This window comes from Lynx rufus, unplaced genomic scaffold (genome assembly GCF_022079265.1).
Source record: "Lynx rufus isolate CCGP_SWC_20201006 ecotype Redwood Valley unplaced genomic scaffold, mLynRuf1.p SCAF_19, whole genome shotgun sequence".
Lineage (NCBI taxonomy): Eukaryota > Metazoa > Chordata > Mammalia > Carnivora > Felidae > Lynx > Lynx rufus.
The window spans coordinates 6,043,603-6,057,529 of record NW_025814833.1 but is presented as its reverse complement, the minus strand read 5'-3'; the positions used below and the strand labels follow the sequence as shown (position 1 = coordinate 6,057,529).

Sequence of the window (13,927 nt, the reverse complement as noted above, 5' to 3'; positions counted from 1 at the left end):
CTTAACAGCTGAGACATAGCATAAGTAAATTTCCTAAGAAGTTAACACCCCTAGTCAAAGTTTTCTAAATCAGAAACCTAAGAGGTTGGGTCCTTTTCTTTATACGTTAATATGGTTTATTTTTATGGGCTTTATTACACCCTTTAAGAAATGTAACTGTAAAAAACACAAAATATAATGGTTATCATCTTAACCATTTCTAAGTGTATAGGTGACTACTGTTAAGTATATTCACATTGTTGTGCAGTCAATCTCTAGAGCTTTCTATCTTGCAGAACTGGAACTCTCTGTCCATTAAACAACTCCCCATTTTTCTTGGCTGTGGTCCCTGGCTCCCCACCATTCTCCTTTCTGTTTCTGTGAATTTGACTACTCTGGATACCTCATATAAATAGAATTGTACAGTATTTGTCTTTTTGTGACTGGCTTATTTCACTTAGCATAGTGTCCTCAGGGCTGTATATTGTAGCATGTGTCAGAATCTCCTTCCTTTTTAAGGCTGAATAATGTTCCATTATGCAGACAGACCATATTTTGTGTATCCATTCATCCATTGATGGACAACTTCAGTTGCTTCCACCCCTTGACTATTGTGAATAATATTGCTATGAACATGGTACACAAATATCTCTTCAAGATCCTACTTCCCATTCTTTTGGGTATCTACCCAGATGTGGGATCGCTGGATCATAAGGTAGTTCTATTTTTATGTTTTGAGGACCCGCCGTGCTGTCTTCCAGAGCAACAGCACCAGCTTTACCTTCTCACCAGCAATGCGCAAGTGTTCTAATTTCCCCGCCTCCTCACCAACACTTGTTTCTAGTTTTTTGATAGTCATCATAATGGGTGCGAGGGGATCTCTCCCTGTTATTGATTAGTGACATGGAGCATATTTTCATACACTTGATGGCCATTTATTTGTATGTCACCTCTGGAGAAATGTCAAGTCCTTTGCTCATTCAACATTTTTTTCTCTCACTTTCAGTTATACAATATAGTGTTCTCCGCTGTAGTCACCATGTTTTTACGTTAGATCCTCAGGCCCTGTTTACCTTATAGCTGAGAGTTCGTACCCTTTTATCAACCTGTCCCTCTTTCCCCTAACCCCTGGAAACCACTTTTCTACTTGGTTTTCAGGAGTTTGACTTCTTTTCCTGTTTTTAAGATTCCACATATAAGTGATACCATACAGTATTTGTCTTTCTCTGTCTGGTTTATCTCGCTTAGTATAATGCCCTCTGAGTTCATCCATGTCGTCACAAATGGCAGAAGTTTCTTCTTTCCCATGACTGAATAATATTTCCTTGTATATATATCCCACATCTGATGAGCACAGGTTGTTTCCATACCTTGCCTATTGTGACTAATGCTGCAGTGAACATGGGAATGCACGTCTCTCTTCAATATCTTGTTTTCATTTCCTTTGGATTTAAATTTCTTTGTCCAGGCAATTGGATTGCTGGATCGTACAGTAATTCTCTTTTTAATTTTCTGAGGAATGTCCATACTGTTTTCCACAGTGGCTGCACCAATTTACCTTCCCACCAGCAGTGCACACGAGGTCCCTTTTCTCCACATCTTCACCAACACTTGTCATCTCTTGTCTTTTTGATGATAGCCAACCTCTCACGGTTGTGAGGTGACAACTCATTGTGGTTTTGATTTGCGTTTATTTCCCTGATGATGAGTGATGTTGACCATCTTTTTGTATACCTGTTGGCCATTTGTATATCTTCTTTGGAAAAATGTCTGTTTGGTTTCTCTGACTTTTTTTGATTGTTTTTTTTTTTTTTTTTTTTTTTTTTGCTCTTGAGTTGTAGGACTTCTTCACATATTTTGGATATTAACCCTTTATCAGATATATGTTTTCAAATATTTTCTCCCATTCTGTAGGTTGCCTTTTCATTTTGTTGATGGTTTCCTTTGCTGTGCAGAGCTTTTTAGTTTGATATAGTCCCGCTTGTTCATGTTTGCTTTTGTTGCCTTTGTTTTTGGTGTCGAAACCAACAATACACATTGTTGAGACTGATGTCAAGGGAGCTTACCCCCTGTGTGTTCCTTTAGGAGTTTTATAGTTTCAGGTCTTTGCCCAGTTTTTAATTGGGTTATTTCGGGGGGTTTGTTGTTGTTATTGAGTTATAGGAGTTCTTTCTATATTCTAGATATTAACCTCTTCTCAGATATATGACTCACCAGTATCTTCTCCAATTCCATAAATTGACTTTTCACACTGTTGACTGTCCTTTGGTAACATAGAAATTTTAAATTTTTGTTGTAGTCCCACTTATCAATTTTTTGTTGCCTATGCATTTGGTGTCATATCTAAAAAAGCATTGTCAAATCCCATGTCATGAATCTTCTTCCCTGTGCTTTCTTCTAGATGTTTTATAATTTTAGCTCTTATGTGTTTAGGTCCTTGATCCATTTTGAGTTTATTTTCATATGTGGTATGGGCTAAGGGTCCAACTTTATTCCTTTGCATATGGATATCCAATTCTCTCAACATCGTTTGTTGAAGAGACTGTCATTTCCTCACTGAGTGGTGATGGCACCCTTCTTGAAGATCATTTAACCATATATGCAAGGATTTATTCCTGGGCTCTCTGTTCTGTTCCATTGGTTAAATGTCTGTCTTTATGCCAGGACTATGGGTTTTATTACTTCTTAATGAAGCTGTAACACATAAGAGAAATATGTGTTTGGGATTATGTGTACTGTTCCATTCAGTAACTTTCAGTTTTTCTCAATGTTTTAATTTCTATTTTGTGTTATTTTCTAATTTTTTAGTGATCAGTCGTATGTGATTAGTTTTGTGGTTCCTAATCAGAAAAGGTTGACACTTTTGGCACAACAGAAAGGAGTGGAAGGAACTTGGGTCGATATCTGCAATAACCCTGCCATGGAAGCTGAAATACTGAAAGAAATTAGAGAAGCTGCCAATGCCAGTAAGTAAGAAATCACTTGTCTGTTGAAGTCCCTGGATGTCATTTAATGATGTCTTGTGCATTAGTCTCCTTGAGACGTCTATTTCTTTGTTTTAATAATAAAATGCAGGGCTTTAAAAACCTGCCTCTTGAAAAAAATTATATATACACATACATTATATATACATTATGTATTATACTATAATAAATATATAGAAACATATATAAATGTATTTGTATGTCGGAAAGATCCTTAAATGTTGTAGAGTAGAATAACCTATCTAGTTCCTTATTGCATGTTACAACATCCCTGCTGACTGGTCACCCAGCTTGTGCTCGGAATGGTCCATCTTTGTTCTGATAGTTCATGATGAGGTGCCCTGGTGTGGATCTCTTACCATTTATTGTTGTGGATACTAACTTGGTGTGGGCCCCTTTAATCTAGAGATCTCTGCCCTTCAGTTCTGGGAAATACCCATTTATCTTTTTTGTCTGTTTGCTCCTTCTTATTTTTATAGTTTTTCCCCATCCAGATTCTTTGTGTCTTTATCTGGGACTACGTTTCTGTGACTGTTGGACCATCTGCTTTCATCCTCTGGTTTTATTATCTTTTGTTTTCCACCTCATCCTTTTTGTTTTACATTCTGGCATAGTCCCTCCACTTTTTTTAAAAAACATTTTTAATGTTTATTTATTTTTGAGAGCCAGAGTATAAGTGGGGGAGGGGCAGAGAGAGAGAGAGAGACACAGAATCTAAAGCCGGCTCCAGGCTCTGAGTTGTCAGCACAGAGCCTGATGTGGGGCTTGAACTCACGAACCATGAATTTTATTCCCTCCTTTACTCGGCTTTACTCCCTCCTTCTGTTGTACTGAGCTGAAGTCAGACGCTTAAATGACTGAGCCACCCAGGCGCCCCCAGAGCCTCTCCACTTTATCACTTCTTCTAGCTATTGGATTTCCCATCTCTGGTATCAGAATTTTAATTTTCAAGAGCTCGTTCCCATTTCCTCCATGTTCTTTTCGTAGCACCCTGTTGCTCTTTCATGAATGCAGTCAGTGTGTTTGTCTCTTATTCCTTCGAGGATGTTCAAGGGACTCCTTTTATGAAGGATTCTTCTCCTGTTATTGCCTATCTCCTCCAAGTTCCACTTCCTGCTTGTTTTGGTCACAGCCTCTCCTATATCTGCAGATCCTTGTCTGTCCATTCATATTCGAGAATGAGGCACTAAAATACTGTTTGGAAAGCTCACTGGGCTTTACCAACAGGCTATTCAGATGTTGGTGTCTTGAGTCATTCCATTTCTACAAAGCAGACTTCTTCCGTCCCTTGCCTGGAGGATATTAGCCTCACTACCTATTCTGGTAGCCAAAAAGAGGAAATTGGAATGGGGCTGGGGGCAGGGTGGGTGGCTCTTACCCCCACAGCATCCTTTTCGTCTCAGCTTTACTCCCTCCTTCTGTTGTACCTAGTGTCCTGGAGTCCAGAGTTTCTCTCGTTCAGCTTTTCTGAAAAGAAAACCTGTCTCCAGCCCAGCTGGGGAAGAGCAGGATCAGGGAGAAGAACTGTCCTCTGTGCAAGCTGAGGGCCAACCCTCTTTCTTCAGCATATCCCTCATCTCTGTCTTCAGAGGCATGGGTTCAGGGGGTCCATTTGCCTCTTGTCAGTGTCCTCTGTTGGCTGTTAGCTTTTAGCTCTCTCGGTTCCCTGTCAGTTACTGCTAGTTTGCTTGCTTTAGGTCTTTCAAAATTTTGTTGAACTCTCATCCAGTGTCCTCTTTCTCTCCTTTCAGGTGTTTCCTTGTGGTTAATAACTTTTTCGCTTTAAAAATTATTTTAAACCGTTTACATGATTTTCCAAGGGGAACGTAGAGAAACTGTGAACTCCTCGTGGTTAATTGGAGGCTGTTAACATAATTTTTTTTTTTGAGAGAGAGAGAGAGAGAGAGAGAGGACCCAAGTGAGCAAGGGACAGAGAGAGAGAGAGAGAGAATTGGGACTCACCCGAAGCAGGGTTCGAGGTCACCCAAAGCGGGGCTCAAACCCACGAACCGTGAGATCATGACCTGAGTTGAAACCAAGAGTCGGATGCTTAACCGACCGAGCCACCCAGGTGCCCCAATAAATTTTCTTTTTCTTTTTTTTTAAATTAACCCAGTTTTTAACCTTATTGCTTCCCCTCCTAAAAAGTGAAAATATCATTTTCTGATTAGGTTATGTATATTCATTGTAAAATGCTGGACAGTACAGAAAATTATAAAAGAGGAAGTAAAAATCACGTGATTACAGTAGTTATTTTGGGTGGTGACCTTACATTCTGGTAAACATACCCAACCTATCAGCATCATTGACCTGTTTCTAAGTCAGTAGATACAGAATTGCATTTCATTTTTAACAGCTAAATAGTATTCCAGTATCAGGGTATCCACTTAAGTCTTTTTAAGTGAGTTCCTCTGTCCTGCACTGTAAACAAATATAACACATATCTTACATACTCAAATTATTTTTTTAATTATTTTTTTTACTATGAATCCCTAGAAATGGAATTTCAGAGTCAAGGAAAATGTCTATTTTTAAAAGGGTTTTTCCTCTCTGTTGTCACATAATTCCCTCTTCTCCCAGAAAAACTGTAGACTAGTTTATACCTTTATCAGAGGTACACAAGCACTCCTATTTCCCTAACTAGGCTACATATAATTTATTTATTTATTTTTTTAAATTTTTTTTTCAACGTTTATTTATTTTTTTTGGGACAGAGAGAGACAGAGCATGAACGGGGGAGGGGCAGAGAGAGAGGGAGACACAGAATCGGAAACAGGCTCCAGGCCCTGAGCCATCAGCCCAGAGCCTGACGCGGGGCTCGAACTCACGGACCGCGAGATCATGACCTGGCTGAAGTCGGACGCTTAACCGACTGCGCCACCCAGGCGCCCCTATTTTTTTTAATTAACTACTTAGGTTCCATTTTGGCTTAAAAATATGGTTTGTAATAGTAGCTACTGGGTGGAAGTTGAAAAACTATTTTTCCCCAAGAAGAACATGCTTGTAGTTAACTGTGGACACTATAAAGTTTTACATAACAGATGCCTGTTAACATAATCCGATTGAAAGGTAAGTTGCTTTATGACCATAAAGACAGGGGCTTAATGTTTTTTTTTTCTCAAAGATGGCTTTGTCAGTTATAGTATTATTGACATACCACACTTTTTATGTTGTTATCACCAGGCTACCAGAATTTTTTTTCATGTAGTATTTCAAAAAGTATTTCACCAAATAGGCTGTTATTCTTAGTCACCCACTGAATGTACTAATGGGTAAAATGCGACTTGAATAATTTGTCATTGTGCATTTCACTGTGTAAAAGCAATAATGGGGAAAGTCAACCTGGATCACAATCAGGTGAAAAATGGAATAAGGTTCTAGGATCTGCAGGACCCCCATAACTTTCCTAGATTGAGGCATGAAATTGAACAATCAATGATTTGGAAAATATACAGTAATCATGAACTTAAACGTATAAATCCTAGTTTTTCTGTGCCACGAAATATTTATCTTGCCAACCTTTTGCTTCCAGTTATAATTTCAGAGACTTAATACAAAAAGTATAAAATAGTCTTGACTGTGTTCAGCTAAAACTGCCTGAAAGCACACAACTTTTATAGCGGGCCTCTTCATGTTTTAAATAGAAGTGTGAGGTCTGCAACCAAACCCAAGTTTGTGTGCCCCGTCACGCAGCCAAGCCAATCATTGAGACATTGAGTATGCAGCAAGGAAAGGGTTTGTTCAAGAGGCAGCCAAAAAGGGAGACAGAAGGGCAAGCCTCAAATCCACCTTCTTGAAGGGGGACAGGACAAGGTTTTTTGGTTGTTGTTGTTGTTGTTGTTGTTGTTGTTGTTGCTTTCGTTTTTGTTTAGATTATCATAGTGCCAGGGAATACATACATGTTTATCAAAAGGGTGGGGAAACTTATGAGTTTTAAGGAGGAAAGATGGAGCTTGCACATTTGGCAAACATACATGTAATATACATCCCATGTTCACTTTGGGGTATAGACTTACCATTAAAAGACAAAATTTGGCCCCTGCCTTTGGGAGGTCCTCTTAAGACAAGGTGAGGGGCTAGGTGCATGTTCTGTGAGCCAGTATAAACTGGATTGGGTGTCGAGCTCATTATCTCGGGGAAGGAATGCTTGTTCACAGGCTGGAGCCATATCTGTGACCTTCAGCTTATGCCTCTGCAGAGACATCTAGCGGGTTTGCTAGTGGGGTCTGGAAAGAAACCATAGCTGATTAGGGAGAAACACATCTCTGAAAAACAAGCTTCAAATTTCCTTTTAGTTTCAACCTCATTAACCTTATGGGCATGGTTTTGCTTTCTCTTGTATCTTGAAGGAGTTGGGACAGTGGCCACTCTGGCTGCTTCCTGCAGCAAAAGGGCACAGTTTCTGGATTTGAGGAATGAAGCAACTTTGTACCCCTTTGGAAATATTCCCTGGTGCTTGACTTAACATGTACATTTGGCATGACCAAAATATCAGTTCCTTTTTTGATTGTTTTGAAACAACATTGGAAAGCATATTTGATTATTACATTATCTAATTAATGTAAAGTATAGATAACCCAAATCTTAGTATTCCCTGTAACATTGACCTAATCCTTTGAGGAATCTGGTAAAAGAGTCCACTAACCAAATCAATTTCTCTAGACCCCTCTGGGGAAATTTACTGTAGCCAAGTGGCTTTTATCTGAATGAGTTTGTTCTTAATCTGAAGCATTATATAAACACTGCAAGTTGTGTTAGCACTGGCACATATCCTACCCTGTTTTGCAAGCATAGTCCAAAGCAGCGTGCTTATCAAACACTACCTTGGCTAACACATTTATTTTCTTTTTTGTTGGGCAACAACAACAACAGCAGTTTTGTTGGTGAGCGTGCCTAAGGTGATAGAAAGATTCTTGATCATGAGCTCTGATTCCCCTCCAGGGTAAAAATGTTTTCCCAGACAGATGTCAAAATCTGTCCTCTTGGTAACCAGGCAGGTAACTCCCATCTGGTGTTCATTCCCTTTTTGTTTGATAAAAAGGTTTAAGAGGGTTGGTACAATAACTGGTTTCATTGAGATTGTGAATAGAGAAAGGGAAACCTAATTTTTAAATAAGTAGATTTCTCTTATTTTCCAACTGCCAAGGCATGGCTAACCCAGGGCTGTTTAGAAGTAATGGGAAGATACCCCCTTTGACCAAGATTTTTCTTAGAAAAACATCACACAGATAACATGGCTCACTAGTAGCCGGGGTTCAACTGTTCTGTTCTGGACCTTAGGTAAGAAGTTTGCTCCATATCGCATGAACCAGTCTTAGTCTTGAGAAAAGGTCAGCTCAGTTAGAACACTTGTCCCATTTCAGGAGGCAGTCATGCCAGCAGGATCTCAAACTTAGGGCTATATTGTGCAAGCAAGCAAGCAATTAATTTAAGTGGAATTTCTATGGAAACAAAAGAAAACCCCTTGTTAGTGGTTGTAGCAAATTACAAACCCAGTGCTGCCAGTGAGAAGGTTTCTAGATGTCAGTCTTGAAGCATCATTTTTTTTAAGTTTTTATTTATTTTGAGAGAGAGAGAGTGTGTGTGGGGGGGATGGTGAGGAGCAGAAATAGAGAGAGAGGGAGAGGGAAAGAGAATCCCAAGGAGTCTCCACGCTGTCAGCACAGGGCCCTATGTAGGGTTCGAACTCATGAACCGTGAGATCATGGCCTGAGCGAAAATCAAGAGTTGGATGCTTAACAACTGAGCCACCCAGGCGTCCCCAGGCTTGAAGCATCTTTAGATGGAGTGAGGGCAGGCAGTGGCAGTCTGACAGATTTTCCTGGTTTGTAGTTCAGATGTCTTTGGCGACCTTTCTGGGTGGCCTTGATACAGCAACGGGCAAGAAGATTTTCCAAACATGAGCTGTTGTGGCAATTTCTCTGAAGTTTACTTTGAGCAGTCTAGCTTCAGTTCAGAGCGCTTGAGGAAGAGGGCAGTTTTAGTTAGTTGGTTTTTATTTTTATTTTTTTTTAAGAGAGAGAGAGAGAGAGAAAACTTGGGCGAGGAGCAGAGAGAGAGAGAGAGAGAGAGAGAGAGAGAAAGAGAGAGAACCTCAAGCACACTCCATGCTCTGTGCAGAGCCTGACACAGGGCTCAATCCCATGACCCTGGGATCATGACCTGAGCAGAAATCAAAAGTTGGATGCTCCACTGAGTCACCCAGGTGCCCCCAGTTTTAGTTTTAAATGATTTCAAGTCAAGGGAGTGGGAGAAAATTGGAAACCTTAGTTTGAAGAGTCATGGCTAAATATCCGAGGAAACCAGAAGAATTGACTATCCAGCCCAGTTTTATGGGGAAACAACAAACACTCAAAAAAACAGGTAATTAGAACTAGCATGTAACATCCACAAAGCTGTATTACCGAAACATAATTTTTCTGTCTAAATCACCCTCATTTCCATCAAAGATCTGCCACATTTAGACGAATTTATTTGTAAAATAAATCCAGTTTTAACTTGGCCTAATTATTTACATAAGTGCAGCAAGAATAGTGATTGGCCATATATGTTCTTTTTGAATCTGCTTTGCTGGAACTTTTCATAAGGAAGTTTCGAATTGAACTTTTAATTTTATTTTTATTTTAGAGAGAGAGCGCATGTACCCACATTTGAGTGGGGGAGGGGCAGAGGGAGAGAGAAAAGGAATCCCAAGCAGGTTCAGCGAGGATCCCAATGAGGGGCTTGATCCCACGATCCCCGGGTCATGATCCGAGCTGAAATCAAGGGATGCTCAACTGACCGGGCCACCTAGGTGCCCCAGAGTTGAACTTTTAAGAGCCTCTTGAGGCTAAGAAGCCAAGCCAAATAATTGCCCTCAGACTTGCCTGCAACACCTATGGATTTGGGTGAATTCCTCCCTTCTTGAGGTTTCCCCCTGGCCCCACCAAGATATCCTGAGGTTCCTGCACCTGCCAGGAAGTGACTTCTTTACTCACCTGGAATGGCTGCAGGGAACTCTGTAAGCAAGGTATCAGGCTGATATTTCCCAGGGGCACTATTGGATCCATAAATTCAACCTTAGCTCTTTAATTGTTTTATTTTTTATGTTTATTTATTTTTGAGAAAGAAAGAGAAAGTAAGTGCGGGAGGGGCAGAGAGAAAGGGAGACACCAAATTGGAAAGAGGCTCCAGGCTCTGAGCTGTCACCACAGAGCCCAACGTGGGGCTCGAACTCACAAACCATGAGATCATGACCTGAGCTGAAGTCAGATGCTTAACTGACTGAGCCACTCAGGTGCCCCTGAACCTTAGTTCTTTAAAGCTGTCTGGTCCTGTTCGGGTCCGTGCATGTTGCCCTCAAATATGACATTCCAGTCAAAGCCTTGGTAATATAACCAGTGTTTCCAGTGGTGTCTTATTACAAGGAGAACAGATTCTTACCGAACTTCAGCAAACAATTGTACTGCCATGAAAATAAGAATAATCACTGGGAGTTTTGAATTTTGGGGGGACCAAGTGGGGAGGAAAAGATAAATGTTTCGATGATGCTTACAAAGGTATAATTCATCAAATTGCTATAGACCAGTTAGCTTAAGAGAAAAAAAAAAAAAAGCTTTTTTTTTTTTTAATTTGGAAGAGCCAACATTAGAGAGCCAGCATGTTTCAAACAAGAGTCATAAAAAATATAATCCTCTTTGTCAGTTCTTTCAGGCCCATGTTGTTTTTGTTCTATTTGAATCCAGTTTTTCTGGATTCTTAACCAGTGTTAGTTTTATGATCTTAAGGTTATCAGAAACCTGTAATTGTTGAAAGTCTTTTTTATGAATCTCTCTCATGATGAAACACATTTGCAGGATGCTTTTGTAAAAGCATCTGAGCAAAAGTATAACTGTCTGTAAATGATAAAAGACGTAAAAATTGGCCATGGTTAAAAATCTGATGAGTTTATTATAATGCAATTGGCAGGCAAATTTGGCTACTTCTGCAACACATAACATTTCAGTAATGAGAATTACAAGTGATGACATTATACCAGGACATATCAAGACCTTAGGAATTTTATATAATTTCTGGAACAGTCATAACATTTATCTACACAGTATAGCCTAAGAAAGTTTATCAGCACTGGGGCGCCTGGGTGGCTCAGTTGGTTAAGCGTCCGACTTCGGCTCAGGTCATGATCTCGCGGTCTGTGGGTTCGAGCCCCGTGTCGGGCTCTGTGCTGACAGCTCAGAGCCTGGAGCCTGTTTCAGATTCTGTGTCTCCCTCTTTCTCTGACCCTCCCCTGTTCATGCTGTCTCTCTCTCTCTCTCTCTCTCTCTCTCTCTCTCTCTCTCTCTCTGTGTGTGTCTCAAAAATAAATAAATGTTAAAAAAAATTAAAAAAAAAGAAAGTTTATCAGCACTTATTTGACAATGCTTCTTGAGTAATTTGACAAACCAAATAAATAAGCCTAATTGGTTGAAAAGATTTCATTTAGAATTTGAATTTGGAGAAGTTCGTCAAAAATATCAGAACGTTTTAAAATACATACCGAAATACAATTACAGATCATTACAAAACTTAGTAATTATCTGTTTAACCAAGATGACAATAAGAGATTTTAAAGGTAAACACAGAAGGTTGTATAGGCATTAGCAAAACTTAGCTTTTTCAATATGGAGAAGATTCAGCTTTCTTAAGTATTTTCAATGGCCTGATAAAGACAAAACATAGAAATTGTTTTTCCAGGCAGATGAAGTAAAACCTTTGTAATTTTCGATCAAGAGCATACCAACAATCTAAGAAAACTTTGTTATCTTAACACAGAGAAAAAACAAATTCCAGTCTTATACTAGTGTACTATTAATATTAAAACTCATTTATTACAAGTTTAGTCCTGACCACACATAAAATTCTATTTCAAAAATTTCCCTTTGTAAACCCTCCATAATTTTTTTTTTACATTAAGATTTTTTCCAGGGCGCCTAGGTGGCTCAGTCCGTTGAGTGTCCCACTCTTTTTTTTAATATAATTTATTGTCAAATTGGCTTACGTACAACACCCAATGAGCATCCAATCTTTGATTTCAGTTCAGGTCAGGGTCCCAGGGTCGTGGGATCAAGCCCTGCATCAGGCTCCATGCTGAGTATGGAGCCTGCTTGAGATTCTCTTTCTCTCTCTGTCCACAACCCCCTCTCTCTTAAAAAAAAAAATTTTTTTTCCTCAGTTTTTTTTTTTAATAACTAGTCTCATTATTTTAGGACAAAATCCTTTTCCCTCAACAAAAATGTATTCACATTCTTCATACCTTTTTTTTTAACCAAATTTACATATCTCATTTCCTTTTTTTTTGTTTTATTTTTATTCTTTTAATTTTATTTTAATCCCAGTATAGTAAACATACACTGTTAATATTAGTTTCAGGGGTACGATACAGTGATTCAACACTTTCGTACACCATTTTCTTTGCATACAGACTTGTTCCCCTTTTCCAGTAGTCTTAATTACATTTATTAGAATTCTTAACTCTTATAAACTTCAATTTCTAGTGAAAACTAATAGTAACCAATTGTGAACTGACTCTTACACCAGAATTTTTTAGCTCGGCACATTTATGAGTTTATTTAATAATTTTTAGAAACCTATGACTTTTCATAGTATAATCTCTTAATAAAGCACAAAACATGTTTACTAAGAGACCCCAATTTATCTTGTTAGTTTTGTCTTATTTTATTTTAAGTTTGTTTATTTTTGAGAGAGAGAGAGCACATATGACTGGGGGAGGGGCAGAGAGAGAGAGAGAGAGAGAGAGAGAGAGAATATCCCAAGCAGGCTCTGCACAGGCAACGCAGAGCCTGATGCGGGGCTCAGTCTCACAAACCATGAGATCATGACCTGAGCTGAAGTCAAGAGTCAGATGCTTAACCAACTGAGCCACCCAGGTGCCCCGAGACCCCACTTGATCTTTAAATTCTCTGTAATAAAGAAACCAAAAGTGCATAAACCTATGGTCGGTAAGGAATGCTTTATTATTTTCTCTTATTTGGAAATGATCTGGATATTTAATGAATTTAACTTTAAGGTTTCAGGCTACCAAAGATTTTGGAAGCTATTTAAAAGTTTACCTAGAAACCTTTTTATTTTAATTTACTTGCTCTCAACAATTATATTTTGATCACCCATAAAAACTTTATAAGATATCACAGTCATTCTCCTAAGGCATATTTTAAAAAAATTGTAACAGATCCTATCAACTTATTTGACTTAAGTAAATGCAGGCAGAATAAAAGTTTTACATCTAATGCTGGCAACTTGAAAGACGTGTCCATTTTAATTAAACAACCTTAAATTAGCTTTAATACTGACTGTTTTTGCAGATCATGTGAACTTGAAAAACATTTGGGTTGGTTTCTATCTTTCTGAGTTTTAAGAATGCCCAGTTCTTTTAAAAAAAATTTAACAATTATTTTTTGAGAGAGAGTGTGAATGGGGGAGGTGCAGAGAGAGAGGAGACACAGAATCCAAAGCAGGCTCCAGGTTCCAGGCTGAGCTGTCAGCACAGAGCCTGTCATGGGGCTCCAACCTATGGACTGTGAGATCATGACCTGAGCCAAGGTCGGAAGCTCAACCGACTGAGCCACCCAGGAGCCCCAAGAATGCCCAATTCTTAGCAAGCTCTTGCCTATAAACCAAGTAAATAGAGCTCTTTTATAAATTAATCTTAACAGTACCACCCAGAGGTAGAGAATATATATTTACAACATCTATGGACACACATACAAATACACAAACAAGATACAAACAAAGTCTTATAGCCTTTGTTTTACTAATATTTGTGGAGAGGACATTAAAAGCCCAATTTCCAACTCTGTCTCTGTGTGTTGAAATAAAAATATTACATTTCTTCTGCATGGGCTTATTCTAATACAGCATCCTAAAAAACTGAACATAAGGTATTTCATCCCATTTCTTCCCTTTTACAGAACAAAGCTAATTGCAAG

At 38.9% G+C, this 13,927-nt stretch overlaps 1 protein-coding gene across 3 annotated transcripts in view; it reads left to right on the top strand.

Moving 5' to 3' along the window:
- ACSL4 (acyl-CoA synthetase long chain family member 4) overlaps nucleotides 1-13,927 on the top strand; it is a 60,955-nt gene that overhangs the window by 40,100 nt on the left and 6,928 nt on the right. For all 3 annotated transcript variants that reach the window (XM_047081839.1, XM_047081837.1, XM_047081838.1), the window contains exon 14: nucleotides 2,788-2,945. In XM_047081839.1, coding sequence (XP_046937795.1) covers nucleotides 2,788-2,945 — 158 coding nt within the window. The remainder of the gene's footprint in view (nucleotides 1-2,787; nucleotides 2,946-13,927) is intronic.